The following is a 27,545-nucleotide window of genomic DNA, read 5'->3' as shown; positions in this document are numbered from 1 at the left end:
TCATCGTCTATCTAGTCGATATAATCTTATAATTGTCCACGTTCTTGAGTCATAAATCGTCGAATAGTTTCTGTGTCCTTTCGGTTGCCAGGCAGCAACATGATGAAAATTCCGCATTTGATGGTTTTTGGGTTGGTCAGCCATAAATTTGGACTAGTCCCGGCTATTAAAGGTTAGTATAGTTGCTTATTTACGCTCTTTTTGTCATAAGAATAATTTTTTTTCGGCCAAGGCTGAATATTCTTACTTTTCTGCCGATTGTAGGCTAAAAATATTCTTGTGAATATTCTTAGATTATAAGCCATTATATGTTCGAGTGTATTCGGTGTCCTGGTGGTGCTAAAGTAGGTTTAGAGCCAGCATGCTATTATGACCTATTTTTTTTCTATTGATCTATTTATTTTAAGCATTCAATGACTGACCCTAGGGGAAACAGCTTTGTTATCCCTGGACCCTCAATTAAACTCATTGATGGGGCCAGTCGTTAAGTGTTTTGTTAAACTTTCAGACTCAAGATAAAACCAGACTGCAAAAAAAATTATGCTTGACGCCGCGTGGCACATAAATTTACCGTGATTTCAAGGCGTACGCCCTGATCACATGCAAGTCGAAAATTCAAGTTGTTGTTTCCCTAGGGAGTTAGTGAGTTTTGACCCATGACACGTGATTCGTTCACCTCAAATCAGAAAACGTATTTGAGTTGGGAGGTAGAACAAATTTATTTGTTCATTTATTTATTTTTTGACTTTCTGTGTGTAGACCGCATAGGCATGGACGGCATGTATTCCTATTTCCACTTGCCGGTCGACACGAGGCCCACATTTACTACCTGGATTGCTTTGGAGAAGGGGAGAGTGCACAGAATACTAAAGAAAGTTGTGACAAAAACATGGTTTCCGAGGATTGCGAGGAAGAAAAATGAGTGCGTGGAGTGGAAAGTCTCCAGACAGAGGACGGTTTTGAATTTGATTGTGGATGTTAGACCAAAGAGGAATATAAAGAATACGCAGCTGAAGGTGCACCCAGCGCTAAAGGAACTTGTGTTGTAGCAATGTGTGATACCACCACTTGTAGTCCTGATGAACTACCTGTAACTGGTGGTAATTTTAAGGGCAAATATTTGTTTGGAAAGTACCTGTTATAACAGAGGAAGTAAAATTGCTGAACGCTAAACAATATGTTCCGTTTATTTAGCTTGAATCTTGTAACTTTATTATAAGGTACGAAAACGTGAGGCCCTTTTAGAACTGTTACTTATCTTCAGCAGTTCCACAATCATTGCATGAGAGTAAAACAAAAAATGATATCAATAGAAATTCAAACAACGTGCACAAAATACGTTACACGACACATGACAATGTAACCATGTTACAACCACTAAATTCCGCAAACATTCGCTTCTAGGCGTTCTCTGAGAAATACTTATTCTTTTCACTTTTGAATATTTAATTTGAACACTCTTATTTTCTGAAATGACTAAAATGTTGTTATTTCCTGAGTTTACTATTAATTTGTGATAACTTCTAAGATTCTCAAAACCGTCCTATAAACTAACATGTTCAAGTCTGTAAGATAAAATAGTAGACTCGAATATCGCGGGATTCATTTTTAAAATTAAGTTTGCAAAAGCCTTTACGATACACAATGATACGACTCAGATGCTGTATAATCAGAAGAAAAGCATTTTCCTGCAAACTCAATGTTGGCCAGTTAGCTATGTACACTAAAAAAGCTAATAGTATTTAGCAGTCTCGTAATAACAAATCAAAAGAGTCCTCCCATCAGTATTTATAGACGCACTGAACAACCTAAAAGGTAAGAAAAAGCAACACTGTTAGCTCCTATTGATTGGAACCTTTGATCATTTTATTAACCTTCTCTGAAGCTATTGATAATTTCATTTCCTTGCAGGAACAAAGAAGAACGTCATGGCGACCACAAACGTGCAACGCAAGTATTGTAGTATTTTACATAATAAGTTTGCACTTTTGCAACACGTTTTACGTATCGTGTAAATTAATTCGGTCATCTCAGATTTTCAAGAAGTGCCAAAGTATTGTGATTTGTGCGTGACAAAGGAAAGTGCACCAAGTCGAAACTTCAATAATATTACTTAATTTCCGATTGTATCATCTCGACATTTAACAAACACTTAAGTACCTTTAGATATATTGAAGTTCATCTAATCGCCTTTAGCAAAGTCCAAGGTAACATCATCACCGATGAGTACAAATGGAGCCCAGTGCTTCACTTCGCTAAATTTCTCAGACTCTCTCAGACACCTCATGGCGCGGTTCAGAGATTCACTGGAACTTCTTCCTTCCACTAGGTGAAGGTAGAAACTCTTCATGAACTCCACAGTGGCTTCGTCGTCAATTGCCCACAGGGACACAAGAACAGAACGAGCACCGGCACCCAAGAAGGCTCGTGCAATGCCAACCACACCCTCAGCCTTAATCTCACCATGGCCACTATGGGAACAACTTAACACAACCAGTCCTGCTCGCATTTGAACTCTCATCACATCATTCATTCTTAGCAAGAAGTCTTCTTCAACAAGGATGTGGGATGCTCGCATAGGGCTTGGTGCCAGAGCAATTTCTCCTGTTTCCATTCTACCATGTGCTGCAATGTGCACCAAAGCAACTGAGGGGAGTTTTCTCAACACTTGGGCTTTTGTTGCCTCTTTTCCAGTGAGGGGAATAGTGTTGAGTATTTTCCCAATCATCTGTACTTCCATCTTTGCAAATGGCAGCTCTTCTAGCTTTAACCCATAATAACGAACTTGCTCTAAGCATGGATCACCCACAAGCAGCGCCCCAGACTTCTTGTGGTAATCTGGTAAACAATCTCTGATCAGTTTCAAACTATTCAATGACGGAATGACCCGGATTCTGAAATACTCGCTTAAGTACTTTGAATTAGAATCCATGAATGCAGCATAAGGAGCCAAGCATAATGGACCTTCGGGAACAAATATCAGTTCATTGCCATTAATCAAGTCTTTGATGGGGCTAATGATAACGTCATACAGTGTTCTTAAAGGATTGGGATATGAGTGAGTGGAAAGATCTTCGCATCTCCCACCTATACTGACACCAATTTTCTCACGAGCATTGTGAATTAAAGACTCCAACACTGTGGTCGCATTTTCCTTCGAATTATTATCACTGATTTGTTTTCTTCTTAATTGAACATCTTTTCCATTTTGAATAATCCAGAAAATTATTTCTCTTTCGTGAACTGCCATAAAGACTGTATCTGAAGGGAGGCATTTTAATGTGTCGCAAGTCATTTTTTCCCCAGTATGTGGTGTTTTAGTTTCGTACTTTGAGTTCATAAGATCTCTTAGAGCTTGTGCACGTCCTTGCTCAGCAGCAAACAAAGCCTCAACTACGTCACCTTGTTTTAAAATCAGGCGCCATAATCTGGTATAAACCACATTATTAACATTGCGGTAGCTAATTGTCCACTCATCTTTACCTTGCAGATTCTGCCTAAGATCATTGAACAATCGGACGCTAGAATGATAACAATCAAGGGCTTTCTGCAGAGAACATATAGATTCAAAGCAAATACCAAGATTACCATAGGAACTTGCTTCTCCAGGCCTGTCTCCCACTTCTTTGGCAATTTTTAGATGACATTCATGGTACTCGATGGCTTTTTTGAAATCTCCCAGACTGTCATAAGCATTGCCAAGATTACCATAAGACATTCCTTCTCCAGCCCTGTCTCCCACTTCTTTGGCAATTTTTAGATCTAGTTCATGGTACTCGATGGCTTTTTTGAAATCTCCCAGACTGTGATAAGCATTGCCAAGATTACCATAAGACATTCCTTCTCCAGCCCTGTCTCCCACTTCTTTGGCAATTTTTAGATGACGTTTATGGTACTCGATGGCTTTTTTGAAATCTCCCAGACTGTGATAAGCATTGCCAAGATTACCATAAGACATTCCTTCTCCAGCCCTGTCTCCCACTTCTTTGGCAATTTTTAGATCTAGCTCATGGTATTCGATGGCTTTTTTGAAATCTCCCAGACTGTGATAAGCATTGCCAAGATTAGCATACGACCTTCCTTCTCCAGCCCTGTCTCCCACTTCTTTGGCAATTTTTAGATGACATTCATGGTATTCGATGGCTTTTTTGAAATCTCCCAGACTGTCATAAGCATTGCCAAGATTAGCATAGGAGCTTCCTTCTCCAGCCCTGTCTCCCACTTCTTTGGCAACTTTTAGATGACGTTCATGGTACTCGATGGCTTTTTTGAAATTTCCCAGACTGTCATAAGTATTGCCAAGATTAGCATACGACATTCCTTCTCCAGCCCTGTCTCCCACTTCTTTGGCAATTTTTAGATGACGTTCATGGTACTCGATGGCTTTTTTGAAATCTCCCAGACTGTGATAAGCATTGCCAAGATTAGCATACGACCTTCCTTCTCCAGCCCTGTCTCCCACTTCTTTGGCAATTTTTAGATCTAGTTCATGGTATTCGATGGCTTTTTTGAAATCTCCCAGACTGTCATAAGCATTGCCAAGATTAGCATACGACATTCCTTCTCCAGCCCTGTCTCCCACTTCTTTGGCAATTTTTAGATGACGTTCATGGTACTCGATGGCTTTTTTGAAATCTCCCAGACTGTCATAAGCATTGCCAAGATTAGCATAGGAGCTTCCTTCTCCAGCCCTGTCTCCCACTTCTTTGGCAATTTTTAGATCTAGTTCATGGTACTCGATGGCTTTTTTGAAATCTCCCAGACTGTGATAAGCATTGCCACGATTACCATACGATCTTCTTTGTCCAGCCCTGTCTTCCACTTTTTTAGCAATTTTTAGATCTAGTTCATGGTACTCGATGGCTGTTTTGAAATCTCCCGGATGGTAATAGGCGTTGCCAAGACTACCATAGGAGCTTCCTTCTCCAGCCCTGTCTCCCACTTCTGTGGCAACGTTGATGTAACAGGTTCCTTCTTCTGTGTTAGCTTTCATATCTTTGGTAGTATTCGGTAAAGTGGTGGTATTTTTCTATGAGACAAAAACTTATGTCAGTTAATGACGAAAGCATGAATATTTACCCAAAAAGTGTACAAAGTGCTAAATCGGGATTTATAGCTGAAAGTATCGATACCGTTCCAAACAACGCTTTGGTGGTTAAACAGGTCTAGCCTGAACCAATGAACCGGTGAAAGTCTTGGGAATCTTTATTTCGTGTGATAGTATGGGCAATGAACGGAAGAACTTTACTAAGAAAGTGGATAATCTTAAGACAAAACTTGCAGCTTGGCGTTTGCGTGAACGTTCTCTGTTTGGGAGTGTCTCAAATTGTTTACTCAGCTTCCATGGATGACACTCCAAACAAATATGCATCTCTAACCCAATCGCTACCTTTCCAATTCTTATGGAAAAAAAAACAGACAAAAACAACAGAGAAGTTTTATATCAGGATTGTGGCGATGGTGGTTTGCGGTTGAAATTAAGTCCCTGCGCTTAACGTGGACGCTTAACTGATGACGAAGAAGATCATACTTGGTCAGCAATTCCAAAATTTTATTTTATAAAATATGGGTTTTTTTTAATTTTCTCTTATGCTCCAACTATGTTAAGAAATTTCTAAAGGATTCAGACATACCATCCTTCTACAAGGATATCTTGTTTTCTTTCCTGGACTTAACAAGTGTTTAAAACTCTCAGGATGAACAAGAGATGATTCTCTTTAATAATAAAGATATCCTCATTAACGGGAGGACCGTTTTTTACCACAATTCCGTTGAAATGGGTGTCTTTACGCTGCATGATGTAATTGACGCCCACGGTAGTTTTTTTTTACAGTTGAACTGTTCCAACAGCGTTATGGAATTAATTGTAATTTTTTCAAATATTTGCAAGTAATCTCTGCGTTCCCGAGCACCTTACGGAAAAACACCAAGGAGCGTGCTAAGCCTAATGTCAACTTTTTATTCGGCAGCACGCTATTTTAATTATCCTCGGTCTTAACCATCAACTTCTTGAAACTTAGCTGTAAAGACTATTATTGGCTTTTTCTCAATGAACGGAAGCCTCTGGCCACTGGTCCAGTAAAATGGGACCGCAACTTTGCTCCGACGGCTTTGCCATGGAACCAAATCTTTAATAGAGTGAAGGCTATTTGTAGAGAGAATCAACTGAGAGAATTTTACTTTAAACTAATTGATCGCATTGTCGTTACGAAGAAAGAGCTTAGTCTCTATGGAATTACAGACAATAATAGATGTTTCTACTGTGGTGAGGCTGACTCAGTTCTTCAAACATTTCAAAACTGTAGTACAACAACTTCTTTTCACAATCGGCTGTTGAACTAGTTCAATGAGATGCATAACAACTCAATATTCCCGGGAAACTACGTATTATTGCTTGGTATGGCGTGCGGGAAGGGTAATAACAATGTTAGAAAATTTAATCTATGTTTATTATATGCTAAATATTATCTACATTATCACAAGGTAAATGCGAGGAATCTTGACTGGATTGAATTTACTACAAAAGTAAATTACAAGTTAAGAATAGAAAATCAAGTTTCTGGTATTCTTTTATGATGCTTCTTCGCATTTTGTCCTGTTAATGCTTTTAAAAGGCATTAGATTGATAAAAGGACGTGCCATTTTAAAGATAACGGTAATTTGCAATTTGAAAAATACATGTATTGCCATTACGAATGTAAAGCTCCTTAAAATAATTGTTAAAAGTAAGTAGGGTGAAGAAGCTGTCTTGTACTGCAAGTCGTGTTAATAGCTCTGTTGTATTGTAAGTAGTGTACGTAGCTTTTGTTATTGTTTTAGTGCAAAGTAGCAGCAAAAGTATCTTAAAGTGTAAGCAAACATAATAAAATAAACCCATAAAAAAACCAAAGTATATTAATTTTGCCCTTGGATTGCGATGGCTTTGTTTGAAGTCTAATGTTAGAATTAAAAAAATATAATTATGCTTACAATTATTCCAGGGCGCTGCCAATCAATATACCCTTCTTCTGTATAAGAGTGGTTGGTTATAATATTAATAATCTTAATGTTTTACTTCCTTAACATAGAGGAGAGACGTCAAAATGCCTTCGTTTTGTTGAATGCGGCCTTTGTATAGTTTAACAATATAGTTACATAAAGAGTGAAAAAATTGTAAATAGTAAACACAAGGTAAGATAATATATACATGTACTCGTTACAAGATAAGATAAAAAGATAAAACCACCCCTCTCCCCTAATCACTGATGAACTGGCCCTTAACCCGAAGCGCACCATTTTTTCTATCAATAAAATGGGGGCAAGGGGTGGTCTCAATTTTTAATTTAAATTGTCCAACATTGTAAGTGTTGAAGTAGTTTGATTAGCAATGGTCGCTCCCAGTAGAAACCATGCCTTGTCGCATTTCCAAACAGCGTGAAGAGAGGTGAAAATGTGATGCGGAGCGGAGTGTTGCCGAAGATCTTCATACATCTTCATACACGTTCTCGCTGGCAAATTGACGTAAAGATGAGCACGTACGTATCGCGGAATTGATAACTACCGTAGTTTCCATTCGCTATCTCCTCGATACAGTAAAAAAAGATTGCGGACGATGTTTATTCATATGCTTATGCTTTCAGCAGCGCGTTTTCATTTGATGTGAGCACAAGCATAAGTTCTCCTTTTTGCGTTTCCATTTGACAATCACATCATGAGCTCGAGATTTCTATCACTTGCTAGATGACGAGGGCTGAGCTCCACTCAGCTATCACGCATACAAATCGAGAGCGAATAATCTAATTGTTTGAGTACAAATCTACAAGTTGTTAAAAACTTTACCTAAGTTCTTTTCACGGACACTTCGAAAAGATAAAGAAGCGGCCGCCACTTTGTTAACAACCGCAGGCTACAAGAGTACGCGCACTCTACAATTAGATTATGAGCTCCAGATTTTTTATGAGGTAATAGTTGATGAGGCCTTCTGCCTCGTCAACTATCGCCTCATAGAAATCGAGAGCGAATAATCTAATTTTTTTAAGTAGAATTCCGACTGAAATAAACGCAAATAACGGTTTCTAGTTATTTTTCTACGCATTATTGAACTTTACGTTTCAACGAAATCAAAGGTTCAAAAACTTCGGAAAAACGTCCACAATAGTATATGAGTAGCTCAGCCAATCAGATTGCAGCATCTGCATTAGTGTAATACTAGAATTCTACTAAAATAAAATAGATATTAAGTAGCGTAGTCAATAAAGAGAACAGCATTAGTGACAGAATGCTTGTATATATAGAGAAAACGGATACAAACAAAAAGATGTTTTCTATTTCGTCTTATTTTAATTCTCGAACTGTAAATTATCTTTGCTCGAGTCATTGTTACGTTAACAGCTCGTGCTAGCTCTTTGCTTCTAATTAAGCAATCGACCACTCTTTCTATTGGTTTACTGGCGCAATAAACTACGCGGGATGTTGGGAGAACACGAGAAAAGTTTGTAAATCACTCGCCTAACGGCTCGTGATTTACATACTTTTCGAGTGTTCCCCCAACCTCCCAAGTGGTTTATTGCGCCGGCGAACCCAAAGAAAGAGTGGTCTATCGCTTTTATGAAATAACTATGGAAAAAGTCTGTCAATGAGGAGAAAATTTATTGTACTTCCGTGATCAAGTTGCTTATTGTCATCAAATTCGTGACATGACGCGACAAACCAATCACAGCGACTGAAAGAATGAAAGCACAGACTCCGACCCGGATACGAAATCCGCAGAGCAAAGCGACGAAAACATTTCACGCTAAGAAAGCTTTAAGAAAAGAAAGGAAAAGGTTATCGGTGAAAGGCAAAAAGCATATTAATTCACTCAAAGGAATCGGTGGACTCGGTCATCACGAAAGTAAAAGGCTGTACGAAAAGTGTGCAAATAGTCCAAACTTCATGTGCTGCGAAGTGATTCAACGCAATTTTAAACGATAACTTTCCAAAGTTTTGCGAATGGAATAAAGGTTAGTAACAGAAACGCTGCCTCCGAAATTTATTCCGAATATATTTACTTATGCTGGAGGCTATGAAGTCCGTGTTTCTCTCTGTAGTTTGCTAAATGAAAACTATTGCTTGAAAGCTAAGCTTGTGGAAGTCAAATTCATTTATCGTGTTATGGATGCATCCATTGAGTTTGAACGCAAAATTTCTGATAGAAAGAAATCTCTTCCCTGCTTTTTAGACAACCCAAATTGATCAGTCAAGCCCAGATGACTTCGTCCTCCACAGACCGTGGAAAGCGCCGAAATAGGGGTTTAAAACGTCCGTAATCTTAATCTCAAGCGTAACCGAAGTCGGCGTAAAAGTTTTGCCGTGGTGTGTTGGTAAGATAAAGATAAAGCTTTATATGACCAACTTCTGGTCCTGTTTTTCCTTGCAAATTTCCGTGTATATGTTGAATGAAAAGATATTCGTGTTATTGATATCTCAGCCAGCGAAAGGCAAAACTGTTTATTACATTTGTTATCGCTAGAGTTCCGAGTTGCCTAGTTTCCGCGTAGAGCTGCCATAGATCGAAAACCGTTGTTTACCGGTACAATAGAACATAGGTTTAGCAACTCTATTGACCAATCAGAGCGTGCGTAGTATCTCAGTTATTTTATAATGAGTAATAGAAGTATATTTCATTGCACGTTTCCGTACAAGAGGTTTCTTGTACAACTTATATCAAGTCCGGCATTATTTAATCTTCCCTTTAAAGCCGAGAATATATCTTCCTCTAGCATTACTTACCTTGCCCTTCACGGAGAGAGTTTCGGGATTGCTCTTTCCTTCTTGTAATTTAACTCGATCTCCAACACACCTGGCTCGTAAATCTAGTAATGTCTTGTTAGCCTTGTCAATCTGCTTAGGGTTAAGGCACATGACATAATTAAAATATAACGGGTCAAGTGACTGAATATTCCCCCAGCTTGGGGAATATCCGAGTGATGTTCCCCGATTTTCAAGACTGCGCGTATTACGAAAAATATTTGGAGGATAATAAACACAATAGCCTACATTTGGCGCGACAATATACTGGGATATTTGTCAAGGGACATTATATAATAGCTTCTCGGAGCTGATAATGTCTGTGGACAAATATCCGAGCATATTTTCGCGTCCAATGGAGACAGTTGTTATATATACTAAGAAATTCGTTTAATAACTTCTATTTATGTTCATATTATTTATTGCGTTCGACGAAGGAGAACGCATAGTATTCCCAGGGGATTTAAAATGTCCCGCGGTTATCGATCGCGGTCGATGCCATATGATTTCAGGGTTTGGACGCCATCTTGGAGTGGCTGCCTGCCTGGCTGGCTGGCTTGCTGCACAAATGGCCTCGATCTCATGTGAGAGTTTTTTGGCCGCCGGGAACTGGTAATGGCGCGTTGCGTGCCAAATCTACAAATCAAAGGTCTTGTTCTCACTCATAACATGGAGAAATTATTGCTTTGAGATTTAAAATAGAAAGGAAAAATACAAATCAATGTTCACGTGGCCTCAGAATGGAAGATCAACGAGTACAGAGTCCTCAAACCATAACGATCGGTTGTACGTTTTCAAGTAAGTTAAGTTCTGAATATCGATCGCGGAGTTAAAGCAGTTTCCCGGACTTTAGAAAACAAAAATAGTAATATACATTATTGTATGGCCAGCTCTGTGAGCGGGCAAGATGAATCAAACCCTGCGCTGTGATTGGCTACCCGAGCGGGCAAGATGGAGCTATCTTGCCCGCTCGGGACTACCCGCCGTGTCCCGCAAGAAAAATTTCCCCGAAAGCCATATAATAAATCCTTTACTGGCCAAGCTTGTTCGGTCAAGATAACTGGACATTGGCCTCGTTCTTTTATGCCAGGGTATGGACCTCGACTCCGTCTCAGTCCATAAACACGCAAAAAAGAACTTGGCCAATATCCAGCTATCTTGACCTCACACTTGGTCAATAACCCATATGTATTACTTCGAAGTTGAATTTAACTTTTGGAACGATTGCTAACGCCACGGCCGATAAAATGAATGCAACAGTCGGAGACGTCGTCGGCAAAAGCTCAAGCTGTCGCTTTAGTGTGAAGAATTAATTTGAACATGCTGCTGTGCAGTGAAGCGCGTTAGCGAAAATTTTGAACATTTTTTGCTTTTACATAGGTTTCTTCACCTCGGGTGAATAAAAATTCATTGTTATTGAGCTTGCTTTTAAATTTCTTTTCAATTGGTTCCGTGTATTTATGAATTTATGAATTTAGGATTTAAAAGTGAACAGAAACTTGTTGCACGTTGGATTGCTGCATATTTAATTTACGGCGACCTCCACGCGGTTTGTTTAGTTTATTCGGTTTCATTCAGATATATTTTTTGGAGTCTTATACAGCTATCACAGAACTGCTGAGAAAAGAACTAAGTGGTTACTAATTTAATACGGTTGAAATACGATTGATCTGAAAAATTGGCTTGTTTTGTCGCGTTTTTGATTTACAACTTTAATCTTTCATTCGCAGCGCTGTAATGTTTCGTCACGCGGCGAAGAAATTATTTCATTTCTTGTTTTCAAATTGGTTGTTACTCGTGTCTTTCGCTTTTATTTTCCTTTGTTTTCTCAAATGTTGGCCGTTATATATAATACAAGAATGGAAACTTTTCGTTTTGTCCTCTGAAGTCAATGAGTTAAAACTTATTTCCCCTATTCAGTTTTCTCGGCTTCTGTTGGGCATTTTGTCGCACGGCAATGAAGCAATATAATTTCTTGTTTTCTTATCAGTTTTAGACACCAGGTCGAGTTCTTTTTGTTGATATTTTTTTAATATTTTGGCCCTTTATTTATTCAACTTTAAATAAGCGATGTCGACTTGAAACCCGATCTTGTGTGTGTGCTAGTTTTACATACCAGTTCATGAACAGTGTGCCAAACACCTCATTTATCATGAATTTGTGTAAGTATTACAATTAAGTGTTCTTTTGGTGTAGAAGTGAACACTATTATTATTAAAATATGTGTTCGTCATGACAATCAACAAAAATAAATCCGGCTTCAAGAGTAATATTAATTCTGAAGACAGTATCCAAAGGTTTTAACTGTATTGACTCGAACGCACTCAGCTAATCCATGATTATTACTAGTATTATTTATATGAAGAGGGCACGGTAACGAATCCTACAATCTGATTGATTTTTTAGCCTGGTCCGGATTTTCCTATCTCTAACCTTGGTCTCGGTAACGTCTTCATATCGGGTGTTATCGTCGTGTTGATCAATTTTCGTGAGTGAACTAACTGTAATCGTCAACCTTTGCCCTTTTGTACACTTCCATCGACGATTTATCAACACAAGGCAGTGGCGGATCTAGGGCCCTGGCCCCCCTTATTTTGGGTAAAGAAAGAAGAAACCGCAGAAAGAAGAAAAGCCGGCAAGGCAATCAAAACAAAACCTGGGTCCCCCCTTAGCTCAAGGTCTGGATCTGCCGCTGCAGTGTTATCTCCATTCACTTAAAAGTGGCGAGGAAAGTCACCGTAAGTAAATTCAAACAAGTGCTTTGTTTGTGAGAGTTGTTTTGTTGTTTGTAAGTCGGCACTGTGATGGTGCATCATCTTGTGTTTTTCTCGACCTATTATTTTCACTAAAAAACGGGTCAATTTCAGTCGAGGCTACCTCTCTGATCGTTGGTGTATTTGAGAGAGTTTCTGTTGAATGCACTTAACGAACTTCCTCGCTTTCTACTATTTAATTTACGGTGTAAAAGCCTGATTTCAAGTGATTCCCAACAACTGACAGAGTTTGTTTTCGTAGTACAACTTCAAAGTTTGCACAAAATTTAAGCATTTTCAAGACCTCGCTCGCCTCCATATCCTCGTGTCCACGTGACTTTAGTCACGTGGACAATTGGTCAATTGACGACGTTTGGTGCTACAGGAGAATCTTTGTTTACAATATTTGCCTCATTACCATAAGCGATACAGTTTCTGATGGAGCTACAAAGAGATTAATACTTAATATTGAAAGGGCACAGCACCATTAACTGTCCCAAGGAATGTATTGAATACGCGATGTATTGAATACTTTTTGTGCGACGAGGGTTTACACGTAAAGGCTCAAAAATTTTACAAAGAATGTATGGGCTCATTAACGCTTTTGCCACAAAGAAATTTTGATGTTTTTGAAAGCCAATTTCTCCTCGAATATTACACCCAAAGAGCCAGAAATTTCACCACTTACTAAGTTTCACAAGCTCTTAAAGTTTCTCTAGTAAAATCGTGTCTAGCATGATGCCTTCTATGCGGAAAGTCGTATGTTAATGACGAAAAATGTAAACAATGACGTCAGCAAAGATTCGCCTATTGATTTTGGAAATACGAGTTTCAACCACGCTGTACAGATTTAAGACACTTTCCTTATTGATTTTTCGCGGGGACTGGGATGAAGAGCGTGGAGACTACTCAAAAGTTTGTAGCTATTTTTGACAGGCCGTTTTTAGCGTTTTATTTTGTTAGTGTCCGAGCCCTTGGTTCACGCAACTAACATGCGCTTAAATCAAATTTGACAACAAATAAGAGGCTGAAAATGCTGAAGTGACGGATTTCAGTCACGCAAGAAAAAAAATCTAAAGATGACAATGAGTGGATTAAAAAACTAACTTCTAAGATGCATTTTCTGCGAATAAGCAGACCGGTTTAAGGTTACAGTATACCTTCGGGTCGGCAATTTTCTTCAAATTTGGATTTTTGGGTCAAAATAGTGGTCGAAGAAAAATCTCTAATTTCTGAAAAAAATTTTTGAAAAAGGCTAAATATTGGCGGAGAAATGGTGGTTTTATGTTTTCACCGGAAGTAAAAGTTTACCTCTTGATTGACAGCCCTATAGCGCGTATGCAATCAACCGAGACGATTTTCGCGGGAATTACCTATATGGATGTCACGAATTGACTACTCAGTTGATCAGTATTAGGCGTGTCTCTATTAAGTTATAAGTAAACATAGACCACGTTTAAACCATGGACCAGTTCGAAAAAGCGAAAACAGCGAAGAACGAATGAAAATACATCAATGAGTGAAGAAGCGAAAGTTCGCCACGCGGATGAAGCTATAGTTATCGTATAAGGCGGGCAAATATCCGTGGTAAGAGAAAAGAAAGGTTCTGTAAAAATTTCGGAACTTGACAGCAATAACAGGGATGCTGACAGAGACTCTTCTGATGAGTCCGATATCGACGAATCGTCGGACTCATTGAGACCATTTGAAATATTATCCATGCACAGTTGCCCACACACAGTTTCTCTCCGCGCTTTCTTGTGTTTGTTTCCTTCGCTCAGCCACTCTAGCGTTCGTATCCTTTTTAGTCTTCTCCATTTTGCCAGACCAGCTTCAAGAAAAAACGAGCTACAGAAAAATTATCTCTCTGCCTTCGGTTCCTTGAGCGCATTGCGAAACACAAGAGTTTTTTAGAGATTCGCGCGTAAATTTCACCAGGAGGTTAACGGTAGTAAACTTTCTCTGCACTGATTGGCTTAGTTATCTGAGAACCCAGTTGAAGGCGTTTGTGGGCGGAGTTTGTTTGCGAAGCAGAAAATTTTTCTTAGCGCTGTTTTCTCGAATAAATGTTTTCACTTGAGGCAGACACTTTAAAGAGTTATAACTCAAAGGGAATTTGTTCAATTGCTCTTAAATTTGGACAGTGGCTAGTTTAACATATAAACTACAAAAGCGTGTCTGGGAATTGTTAATTTCGAAATACTTTTTCTTCGAGAGCGATTTTTGTACGATCACTCCACATTTTTTTAATCCTATTTCGAAAATGTTCTGTAACTTCTTACTGCAATTGAATATGCCAAAACGCAGACGCGTTTTTTAAGGGCTTTGGGCCCTGAAACCGAGGAAAAAATTAAATTGGCGAAAAACGAAATTCGCTTTGACTTGTAGCTTTCGAAAGGTGATTCGGGCGCTCGCATTTAGTGGTCGTGAAAAATTCGATAATTCATTTCCTTTCAAAATTCTTGGTATAGTTTGATAGCCAGCCCCATAAGCTTTAATTTGATATAGGGGTTCCGGTACCTACAGCTTAAACTGCACGCGCTACATCGCTTGCGCGCGAGACACCCCTGAAGGTATACTGTAACCTTAACTGGCAAAAAATTAATTGTTAGGTTTGTGATCAATATCTTCCTGTATATATACCACCATGGTCAGATCAGGGCATCAGGTCAGACCGAATTGGCTTCGTAATGCTTCCGAAAGTGTGACGTTTGCATATCTCTTATTTTACATTTCAGGCTTAGCATGGCAGTAGCCCGTGTACATCCTGATGTACACAGTCTAAACTTTGAAGCAATACGCGAATTCTGACCCAGAACTTATTCTCGTTGACTGGTTTTCGATTCTTCTGATATTAGTATCATTTCAATCCATGAAATATAACAACAAACAACAGATTTAAGGGCCCATTAACCGATTTATGCGCGCGCTCGCGCGCGTTGCTAAGGAGGTGAAATTTCACTTCCGGTTACTTACGTCAGCCTGTGCGCGGAAAATAAAAACAACTCAATAACTTCCAAATTCGCTCACATTTTATATGTTTTTCTTTGTGTTTCACAAAATGCAAAGTAACAGAAGTACAAGCAAAGACAAAATATGAGAAAAAAGAAAAACAAGAGCAATAGAAAGAGAAAAACTAACTCCGTGTAGCTGTGTTTGATCTTACCGAAGAGCGCTGGTAGTGTAAATTGCGCACGCGCTGATAGGGTAACTTCCCATATATATCGGGCGCACTTCCGGTTTCGTTAAATGCTAAAGGAAACGCGGTTTTTCATTAAATCCAGCGTTTTTGGACGGATTTCGATTAAAGCCAACGCTGGAAACATAGCTATGCATTCCTTTTTCGAAATCATGCTTTTTTCAGAAAATTACCAAACTTTTAATATTTTGAAATTCTCTCAAAATCTGACCTTTTAGAAATGAAACAAAATCTATTCATAGCGTAATGAAGATTTAAATTAAAATATTAAATCAATGAAAAAAATCTCGGTAATGTAATTTGCCTGGGAGCCTTCGCGTTTTTTCAGTATTAGTCACGTGACCATGGGCGTTGCCTGAAGACGTCATCACTAGTGCTGCTGATCATGAAAAGGTTAAAACACATGAAATAACTCTGAAATAACTAAAAATGATGAGGTTATATGAGAATAAATTTTCCTTAGCAACGGCTCGAAAATATCGGTTAATGGGCCCTTAAGCTTAAATTGTCTTAAACACAGAGCCGCGTGAACATTCCTGAAATGGAAGACATGGAAAATCTAGGGATTGCAATGAGCCGATTTAAAACTATTGCATGATCCATACTTTCCGAGAGGAAGAGAACAGGTATAACTTACAAAAGTTAATTAACAGCAGTGGCGGATCCAGACCTTGAGCTAAAGGGGGGGGGGCAGGGGGGCAATATCCAGTCTTTGAGCTAAGGGGGGGGGGTTCGTTTTTGTTTTTCTTGCTTGCCCTGCCGGGTTTTCTTCCTTCTGCGATTCTTTTTTCACCCAAAATAAGGTGGGGGGTGGGGTGGGGGCGGGCCTCCCGTCCCCCTCCCCTAAATGCGCTACTGTTAACAATAAGGGTCGAATCGGCCCTTGTCAAATTTTATCCGTAAAATTAACGGAGGTGAAAATGTATCCTGTCTAGTTGATCTAGTGTTACGCTTGCACTACACTTGTTTGGTTTGGCAGTGGATTTCTTCGCACAAGTGACACGAGACAGCCCAGGCATAGGGCCTTTGATTCACTATACGGACCTCCCAGCTAGTAAACAACAGATATCTTTAAGAAACACTAATCTATCAATTGCTATGTAATAAACTGAAATTGGTAAGTAACGTGGGCGGGTAGAAATTAATGTAAACTAGCAAACCTAACAGGCGAAGAATACTGTGCACGGCATAGTTATCCAATGAGTGACTTATTTCGAGACTGTAAGAATCAAAGGATATTTTTTGTAGGAAATTTGAATGAGAATTTGGCACGTTGGAGTACAAAGGGATTTGACCTCACGTGAAAGTCAGTGCGAGAAAAAAATCACAGCAAAGTCATCTTGGTAAACCTTTAGGAAAATGGCGGCTCTGTTGATCTGAAGAAAAGGCAGCCTAGAAATAGTGTGTAGATTAATAATTTTCGAGAAAGCAACATTTCACTTTTGTTACAATTACACAATTTAATCTCTAAGTTGTTCTCTGGGTTGCCAAGCAACTGAGCGTATAAAAATTGGCTTTCAAACTCTATATTATTTCCTAAAACTATTCTTCCTTTAAGTCGGAGATGGCTATTCGTTTCTCCTGATGAGAATCTCAATCAAGTTGCCCCTTGAAGTAACAACTCATTCTTTCAAGACTGTACAGTGGAGAAGGGGTTTGATGGAAGCCTTAGGTTTTTGCAATTACAATTTACTTTGAAATCATTGTGACTTTTGTAAATAGCCTGAAGCTACCATAACCACGGCTGTAAGACTTCTTGACGCCTCATTATGCTTAGCGGGATTTTAGCGGCATATATATAAGGCAGAGACAACACAGCTTTTTGTAATTTACCTCTTAACAACTTTCGCTGGAATCGCTATAGGTATCATGATAGTTCCTTTTACAGCTGGCAAAGAACATGAATAATTGATATTATAAAGGATACTGCCAATCCCTTCTCACACCACGACATGGCGTCTCGATAACACTGTAGGTGCTCACAAGCACTTGCACCTGCAACAAATAATTTAATATCAGGTCACAAAATACTATCTACAATATTAATGCACAGGTGGAAACACCCAAAACCTGATTTATTCTTGTAAAAAGCCATATTCGTAATTTGGTATTGAACTCGAAATAGCTTGAAATGGAGGCTCATGCGAGGGAATATTGCTGAAAAGATATTAATGTCATTTGCATTTGAAGAATTCGATACGAAAGCTGCTTTCCATTTAACAAATTGAAGCCCGTTTTTCATGCGTCTACCCTGTTATTGATCATGAATTTCATCATAACATTGTCAAAATAGCTGTGGATCCACGAGGTGATAGCCGAGTGGATCCACAGACTAGCTACTTTGACAATGTTATGACGAAATTTATTGTCAACGACAGGACAGACGCATGAAAAACTGGCGTCAATTTGTTTTTTACAATAATAAATCGTCAAATTGTCCGCTCAGCCGCTTTTGCTCGTCGCATCAACATCGCATAAGTTATAAATTAAGGCGTCTGTTTGCTTCTTGACATCAAAAATTAGCCAACGTAACGAGCGCGCGATAATTTCTGCAGTTATTGTAAAATTCATGTTGTAAATTAGTTGAGTCAAGGATTTTACCTGTTTCTATGGCCTTAATCAAAGTTGTTTCCAAATTGACTGCAGCCGTTGCATTATTCAGGGCCTCGTGGAAATTCCCTGAGTAACAGAATTGAAAAAAAAAAAATTTTCTGTACAGAAGACGAAGAAGTAGCGAAAAAGTGAAAACGATAAGAGGTCACGAGGTTGTAGAGATATGCAATGTGCGTGTCTTCTTTCAATGTTCAGACCCCTCTCAACTTAGTGGCACGCAACGGATCTGTTCCGATCCTTGAAATACGGATGACTCCCAATAACTCAAACCTCCAAGGGCACGTTATGGGGAGTCATCGGGTGATGGGAACAAACGACCGGGCAGTAGGGAATAAAACTGTTGCGTTTTAATTAGGTTTAATACTGAGAAAGAGTAAAACTTGAACGATTCTTCGCCAACACAGCAGAGTAAATTAGATCTGAGGGTAATATAAAACAAGACAAGCTAAACAGCAGACCAAGGAGGTTTTGGATTACCATGGCCTGAAGCAAGCTGAATTGCAACCTTTGTCAAAGCTCGTCTTAGATTGATAGTAGGGACATTCCAAATACAATTAACATATTTTTTATACAGCAGCATCACTTAGCATCTCTCTTGACTTGACAATTAAGTATTTATTTCTATGGACTAATAGTTTTCCCCGGAAAGTTAGTTTCCCAATATAATCTGTTCAAATGATAGTTTCTATTATAATCATTGAAAGGCTGAACGCAAAGAAAGCAACAACTTCTTTTGATTGTTGGGTAAATTTGAAACTGACAAGATCAAAATCTTACCGAAATGGTAATACGCTGTTGCCCTGTTGCTGTACAGCTTGGCATTCAGCTGGAAATCCTTACAGTTCACATAAATTCCTTCTGTGTAGAAGTATATCGCGTTACAAACTTCTTTTCTTGCGAATTCTTTGTCACCTTCCTCCTGATAGACTTCTGCTATCGCTGAAAAAGCAAAACAGATTTGATTAGCAACTTATTTTGTTCGGCTAAGTATTGTTTAATTTGTTTCCATTACATTGTCCATTTTCTTGCAGAGTGAGACAGGTCTTATGCGCCACTTTGGCGCAAGGAGTTAGGTGAACGTGAGGAGAACACAGCTATGCACAGCTAACATTATGTATTACTAGATTTTATATCCGAGCCTGACTTAACCCTGAAAAACACGTCTGAATAAAATAACATTTAAATCTTTTAAGTTCTTTTCTGTGAAACGGTCTGTGAGTTGTCACTTTGTTGCAGTAGTTACCATTTTAATTTAAATATCAAATCTGTAAGGTATTTTATCGAAAAAGGCTGGTTTACACTAGCGCATAAGCATAAGCCGACATGCGCAAACGCGGTAACATGTTGATAATTTGCGACTTTTGTCTGGGAAAAGGCGCTAATTATCATCATCTTGCTGCATCTTCGTATGTCGGTTTATGCTTATGGGAATGCGCTAGTGTAAACCAGCCTTAAGTCCACCCCAGTCTTGCTACACTACTACGTAGTGGAAGATAAAAGTGGTCAACGTGAACAGTTGTTTGCATCTCGGTGAAGCTTTACATGTAAACCAAACGGTTAATGATTTACTCTTTTGTTAAAAGGAAAAACAAGATATGAAATCACTGATTAACGATCTGATGTGGCCAGCTTTTGGGTCGAATTAAAATACAGTTTAAGTGGTACTATGATCAAATTTTTGCCCCTTGAATTTTTAGGTTAATCATAGAATTCTACGAAAGATTAAAAATACCGTTTACCGTATGCAGATATCTGCATTAGTTCTGGTGATGTTTTTAAAAGTTTGAAAATGTGTTAACTACGCAAATGAGAGGACTGATGACGTCATACACTCAACCAAATATTACATCAAGTATGTAAGTAGAGCTATCTCGGTCCAATTGCAGCAAAAACCATTGAAACTTGGTAAGCTATTTGTTCTACATGCAACGCACTTATGACTATAATAGTTTCAGTTCCCACTGAAACCCACTCTTTTCCAGTTCCCTCCAGCCTAATTTCAATATTTTAGTGATTTTTAGTTCGAAAAACGTTAAACAAGGCCATGAACTCCACCTAAGATATTTATATGCCAGCTAGATCATATTGATCCGGTACCATTGGCAAATATCAATACAGAACGCTACAGATGGCCAGAAAAGCCTTCAATATCAGGGAGACCTGGAACCAGTATGTTGCCATGGTAACAAATATGTTAGGTTCATATTGTGGAGCACCTATATTAGAATCGTACTGCCAAGAATCAAACATTACTGATTAAACCTAGCTGAGATATCTTTGTTCAGCACATTTGATCAAAATATGGTTGAGTTTATGACGTCACCACTTAGCCAATTTGCATATCTTAAAAACTTGAATGTCTCTGGAACGAAAAGAGATATTTGAAAATAGTAAACAGCGTTTTTCTTCTCGCAAAGACTACTTGTCTAAGTTTTAAAAATAGCTTAAATAGGAAGGATGCGATTTTCTTCATAGTACCACTTAAATGCTTAATTGTACCTTTTTGGTACACTTCAGCTTCGGCGATATGGCAGCCCGTATGATCTCGTCAATAACTAATCAAAAAAATATTATTATTTTTTGTTATCCAAGGGTTCCCCCGGCGATCCAACCGCTGACCGCGGGGCTTCGTTCGTTAGCCATTGGCCATTTCCGCATCTCCCATAATACACCTTGTTTGCCCCCCAAATTTCTGCGTAACCTTTGTTTCCCCTCTCTCCTGGGTATTACAGTCGTCCCAAGAGAAACTGAAGCCAATACTTATGCAAAATTTTGGGGAGCAAACAAGGTGTATTAAGGGGGATGTGGAAATGGCGAATGGCTCAAACTCCCACCAAAACTTACCCAACAGGTTCGATTTGGTGTAAAACTACTAATGTGTTATATAATAAACTAATCGGCATTTATTTTCTTACCTCTTAGAGTATCATGATCAAAATCAAGTTTTTCATCAGAAGGGCCTGGGCCTGGAGCTGGGCCTTGGGCTATGACTGCTAATACGTCGGGAAAGGAAACTTCACTTTTTTATTGAAAAACTCTTTTATAGAGCGGTTTTCATTTGAGTGTTGAAAAGTAATTGGTTTTGTATAACTATACCCTACACGATTGGCTGAAGAAACTTGTGCCACTTTTACAGCCAATCAGAAGAGAAACCAAAACCAATCCTTATTCGTTCGCACACGTTTTCCCGCGCTTTGCTTCAGTTACATGTTTTTACTTAGTTTTGATTGGTTCACTGGATTGTCTGTGACCTTTGTAATTGGCTAGAGTGATTACTTTGGTTTAGGTTTAGTAACGATACTCAATTGAAAGCTGCTCTATTTCATAACTACCAGCAATAACTTAAAACACAATTAACATTAATGACAATTACTAACAAATAACGTTGCAAAGCAGCAAAATAGTTCTGTAAAAGAAGGTCTGGGGTCTGTCTTTTGTCTTGTTTCGCCTCATTACATCTTAAGTTATTTTTCTTTTTTACCGTTTCCAGGTATTAAGGGCATCCAAGCCTCGTAAATTACAGTGGATGATATTAGATTTCCACAGTCTGCATTGTAGACCTTGTTCACTCCAAGATAACATTGCGCTTCAAGTTCCACGACTATTTTAAAACCAGTTAGTTTGCTTTGAAATATTTCATACGTTTACACCAGCCGCACACTGAAACTGACGATAAATACTCCATTTCTTGTCAAATGTATATCCAGTTTTGCCTTCTTACCTGCTAAAACATCTTCATCAAAATTCACTTTTGCTTCACGTGACTTAATTTCACTTTCCGCCATGACTAAAATACAAAGGAAAACAAATATTCGTATTCTTTTTGTTCACATTATCGAATCTAGCCATATTAGTCTTTTTCTAAACCTCACTACCAAACACCATTTATGAACATGACTGTCTTGAACTTGCTTAAAGTCAAACAATCCCGTTTCAATAATCTTTCATGACAGCAGCCCGCCAGACTCGGTCAGTTACAAAGATGTCAATTTGCTTGTTAAGAGCGTGTACAAGGGAAACAATTCTAGAGCGCTGATTTCTACAATAGTAAAAATAGGTCAGGCGATAGGGGTGCACCTAGTATTTAAAACATCGATGTGCCTCGTGACCATACGAAAGTATGACCGTAGTACACGTGACAGAACGTTCTATAAGAGCACGATGAAAGTTTCCAGCAGAGCCGTCAAAAAATTGTATTTAGCCTTTGGCAAGAAAGGCCAAGTTTTGATTGTAACGGTTGCCTGACCTGCATAGAAGTCACAAGTAAGAGTTTATACTTAACTAAGGTGGTCGTTTTCAAACACAAAACCGAAATAGAAGTTACTTTTACCTTGATTCATAACATTTACATCGGCACGGACAATCAGGCGTAAAAGAGGTAAGATTAAAGAAAGAAGTCAAAACGTATTTCTTCGAACACGCAGAAAGTTTGCACCAGCGCCCCCCCACCCCCCCCCCCCCCACAAATTCAGTAAACACGGTTGACTAAACGTTTTGCATATGCATTCTTAATACCGGCGAAGGAGACTGCAATTCTGCATCTTCGCTGTCGTCCGTTGTATATTTTTTTTTATCTCGACAGAGGGTTCAAATCAGAGAGCTAAGCAATAATCATATAGAATACCTACCTCAGGCCTTCAGCTGGGCTAAACAGAAAACTATAATTCAGATGACTCGCTAGCCTATGGAGAAAAGTTTACAGCAATTACTGCACGGGTCCGTGAGAAACATTGAAGGAGCTTGAGTTTCTGAATCTTCGAAACTTCTGCAAAACGTACGTTACCATGCATTGTAAAACGACTGAACGTGAAACCAAAAGTTTAAGTACAAATAATCAAATAGGGGTTTTTCCCTCATTCCATGAAAGATCAGCACATCTGGCTCGTGACCTAAGCTGGCGTGTACACGTGATGAATAGTGTATGGGAAAGGATTCGACAAGTCACCTGTATGTTACTTACTTGATTACTTGGTATTTTTTGTTAGTTTTTCATCTTTGATTACGAAAACAACTTTATTGCACAAGTGTTTAAACACCAAATGACTATAAGCTATGTCAATCCGTGACACATGCTGACTAGTTCCCCTTGTTCTCCTCTCCCCACCCTGCTCAGAAGAGCTGTAAAGCCAGTTTCCTCGCAGGCTACTTTGCGAATATCACAAAAACCCCTAGAACAGCGGAAGTCTATCACAGTTTATGCATCAGTCAATTCCAGCAGTGCCCATCCCCCCCTGGGCAACCGCGGGGCATTTGCTCACGTTGTCAGTCTCGGGGGTGGGGCATCCGCAATTTTAACGCGGCCCGGGAGCTGGGCATTTGCTTACCCGGGGCGACCCCCGGGCATTCGACAAACGTGTTTTGGAAAGTGCCATGGATGAGTTCATTGGGAAAGACGAGGCATTTGTCGAACAATGGCTTGTCCGTCAGGGACTAGAGAAACTTGCAAATGTTTTTTAAGGTATGTTTTCTCAATTTTAGATATTTCTTCATTACTTGTAAGCATATAAATGTAAGCGACAAGGTGAACTATATTTTGTTTATCACAAAACAATCACTGCCGTGAACACGACTATTTCGCATTTCGCATTCAAAACTAGCCGCCGCAATCCAAGCTATCCCCTAGCAAACTGTTAAAAACAAATAAAGAAATTAATATAACCAGAATCAACTAACACGTACTGTTGTCCTTGACGTCTTACCGTTGCATTAAAATACTGAACAGTTGACCGTTTTATTCACTGATTAATTAAAAAACTGCAGAAGTGTTGGAAGGCGACGATCCCAGGGGCGGGACATTTGCCCTCATTCTTCGTCCCCACCCCGGGGCATTTAGACAGCTTATACATTAACACCGCTAAAAGTCGGATACGACATAGCTCCACTAAGATCACCTAACTTGGCTCCTTCCCTTTGAAAAACACACAGTCGCCCTTCGAAAAATGACTACGAAACAATTGAATCATCGGCTATAAAGTTGAGGCCGGAAAGCACGTTTGATACGGGAAGTTGAATAACCTTCAATAAACTTCAGTGAAATCAAGTGATCAGTGTCGCAATTTCTGGATATTTTATACATATGACTGAGTAACGTTGAGAAACAAGCACACACAACAGCAGCATTTTGAAATATTAAGCAAAATTTGAATACTTCATTGCCCACGAGAAACCAGATCTAAGATACAGACAATGCATATGGATTCAAAATGCGTCAACAAAGATTATGCATCTATTATGTATCGAATACGTACCTCAGCTCAGACCTTCACCTCAGCTGATCAGACAGAAAACTATGATTCAGATGGTCTCAGATGACTTGCTAGGCTATGGCGAACAGATTACAGCAATTACTACACGAGTCCTTGAGAAACATTGGAAAAGTCTGAGTTTCTGAATCGACTAGGTCCTTACCGTGTATAGAAAATGACTGACAGCAAAACCAAAAGTTGAATTACAAATAATCAAATAGGGGTTTTTCCCTCATTCCATAAAAGATCAGCGCATCTGGCTCGTGGCCTCATAGTATTAATCTGGTTTGTACACGTGATAAATAGTGTAAAAGAAAGGATTCGAAAAGTCGCCTGTATATTAATTACTTGATTTTTTGTTAGTTTTTCATCTTTGATTACGAATACAACTTTATTGCGCAAGCATTTAAACACCAAATGACTATCAGTTATGCCAATCCATGACACATCCTGATGCTCTCCCTTACCTCACCCTGCTAAGAAGAGCTGTAAAGACAGTTTCTTCGCAAGCTACTTCGCGAATATCACAAAAACCCCTACAACAGCGCAAGTCTATCACAGTTTACTGTTCTCGTTCAGACATTTTCTTTTTCACACTTGATTACTTTTAAGGATTAATATCGTGACAATGAGCAATTTTCTGTCACCAGCGAGTAACGTCATCAACAAAACACACATTACCACCGCTAAAAGTCACAGATGACATAGCTCCACTAAGATCACCTAACTTGCCTCCTTCCCCTTTGAAACACACACAGTCGCCCTTTTAAAAGTGAATACGAAACAATTGAATATTCGGCTATAAAGTTGAGGCCGGAAAGCACGTTTGATACGGGAAGTTGAATGACCTTTAATAAACTGCAGTGATATCAAGTGATCAGTGTCTCAATTTCTGGATATTTTATACAAATGACTGAGTAACGTTGAGAAAAAACACATACAACAGCAGCATTTTTAAATATTGAGCAAAATTTGAATGCTTTACTCCTCAGGAGAAATCAGATCTACAATAAAGACAAGGCATATGGATTCAAAATGCGTCAACAAAGATTATGCATCTATTATGTATCGAATACGTACCTCAACTCAGACCTTCACCTCAGCTGATCAGACAGAAAACTATGATTGAGATGGTCTCAGATGACTTGCTAGCCTATGAAGAATAGATTACAGCATACACGAGTCGTTGAGAAATATTGGAAAAGTCTGAGTTTCTGAATGGACTAGGCCCTTACCGTGTATAGAAAATGACTTAAAGCGAAACCAAGAGGTTTAAGTACAAATAATCAAATAGGGAATTTTCCCTCATTCCATGAGATCAGCGCATCTGGCTCGTGACATCCTAATATTAATCTGGCTTGTACACGTGATCAATGCAATAGTGTAAGAGAAAGGATTCGAAAAGTCGTCTGTATGTTGCTGACTTGATTACTTGGCATTATGTGTTAGTTTTGCATCTTTGATTACGAATACAACTTTATTGCGCAAGTATTAAACGCCAAATGACTATCAGTTATGTCAATCCGTGACACATCCTCTCTTGTTCTCCTTGCTCTCACTTACCCCACCCTACTCAGAAGAGCTTTAGAGACAGTTACCTCGCAGACTACTTCGCGAATATCACGAAAGCCCCTACAACAGCGGAAGTCTATCACAGTTTACTGTTCTCGTTCAGACATTTTCTTTTTCACGCTTGAATAGTTTTAAGGATTTTTATCTTAACAATGAGCAATTCTCAGTCACCAGCGAGTAAAGTCATCAACAAAGTACACATTAACACCGCTAAAAGTCGGATACGACATAGCTCCACTAAGATCGCCTAACCTGCCTCCTTCCCTTTGAAAAACACACAGTCGCCCTTTGAAAACTAAATACGAAACAATTGAATATTCGGCTATAAAGTTGAGGCCGGAAAGCACGTTTGATACGGGAAGTTGAATGATCTTTAATAAACTTCAGTGATATCAAGTGATCAGTGTCTCAGTTTCTGGATATTTTATACATATGACTGAGTAACGTTGAGAAAAAACACATACAACAGCAAGATTTTTAGATATTAAGCAAAATTTGAATACTTCATTCCACACGAGAAACCAGATCTAACACACAGACAGTGCATGTGGATTCAAAATTCGTCTTGTGTATCGAATACGTACCTCAGCTCAGACCTTCACCTCAGCTGATCAGCCAGAAAACTATGATTGAGATGGTCTCAGATGACTTGCTAGCCTATGGAGAGTAGATTACAGCAATTACTACACGAGTCGGTGAGAAACATTAGAAAAGTCTGAGTTTCTGGATTCAAAATGCGTCAACAAAGATTATGCATTTATTATGTATCGAATACGTACCTCAGCTCAGACCTTCACCTCAGCTGATCAGACAGAAAACTATGATTCAGATGGTCTCAGATGACTTGCTAGCCTATGGAGAACAGATTACAGCAATTACTACACGAGTCCTTAAGAAACATTGGAAAAGTCTGAGTTTCTGAATCGACTAGGCCCTTACCGTGTATAGAAAATGACTGACAGCAAAACCAAAAGTTTTGTTCACAAGAAACATTTTATTGACCGAAACCCGAATAGAGAGAGAGCAAAAATCTTTTTATACCCGAACGTAATAAACCTAAATTTACATAAATATCAAACAAAGAAGCGTGAAACCGAAACTATGCTAGAATAGAAAAACAAAAAGACAAAGGATACAGGATGACATAACCAAGGATGACATAACCAAAATCTCACGCAAACACACAAATCAATAAGCCAAATTCCCTCGTGTCCAAGTTTTAAGTACAAATAATCAAATAGGGAATTTTCCCTCATTCCATGAGACATCAGCGCATCTGGCTCGTGACCTCATAATATCAATGTGGCTTGCACACGTGATCAATAGTGTACGAGAAAGGATTCGAAAAGTCGCCTGTATGTTACTTACTTGATTACTTGGTATTTTTTGTTAGTT

The 27,545-nt window shown here is 38.9% G+C and overlaps 2 protein-coding genes across 5 annotated transcripts in view; both read right to left on the bottom strand.

Annotated features, from left to right (window-relative positions):
- The window catches only part of LOC110048234 (uncharacterized), a 150,747-nt gene that overhangs the window by 120,575 nt on the left and 2,627 nt on the right, over positions 1 to 27,545 (bottom strand). The gene's annotated exons all lie outside the window — the stretch shown is intronic.
- LOC149117266 (uncharacterized) lies at positions 1,163 to 25,751 on the bottom strand. 4 transcript variants are annotated; one of them, XM_089276947.1, is made up of 11 exons: positions 25,659 to 25,751; positions 24,582 to 24,654; positions 22,962 to 23,015; positions 22,055 to 22,120; positions 21,249 to 21,326; positions 19,111 to 19,272; positions 18,322 to 18,399; positions 17,648 to 17,715; positions 9,751 to 9,861; positions 2,161 to 5,029; positions 1,163 to 1,808 (listed from the first exon to the last, which is right to left on the bottom strand). In XM_089276947.1, exons 4-10 carry the CDS (start codon positions 22,116 to 22,118, stop codon positions 2,183 to 2,185), a joined length of 3,408 nt encoding a protein of 1,135 aa, XP_089133073.1. In that variant the 5' UTR covers positions 22,119 to 22,120; positions 22,962 to 23,015; positions 24,582 to 24,654; positions 25,659 to 25,751; the 3' UTR covers positions 1,163 to 1,808; positions 2,161 to 2,182. The 4 variants fall into 4 exon arrangements, with proteins under 4 accessions (XP_089133073.1, XP_089133087.1, XP_089133080.1 ...); XM_089276961.1 differs by having other exon boundaries at positions 21,249 to 21,323; XM_089276954.1 differs by lacking the exon at positions 24,582 to 24,654.

This window comes from Orbicella faveolata, unplaced genomic scaffold (genome assembly GCF_042242905.1).
Source record: "Orbicella faveolata isolate gen_17 unplaced genomic scaffold, um_ofav_v1 contig_12, whole genome shotgun sequence".
NCBI lineage: Eukaryota > Metazoa > Cnidaria > Anthozoa > Scleractinia > Merulinidae > Orbicella > Orbicella faveolata.
Note: the sequence above shows the minus strand (reverse complement) of the source record. Positions and strands in the feature narration are given on the sequence as shown.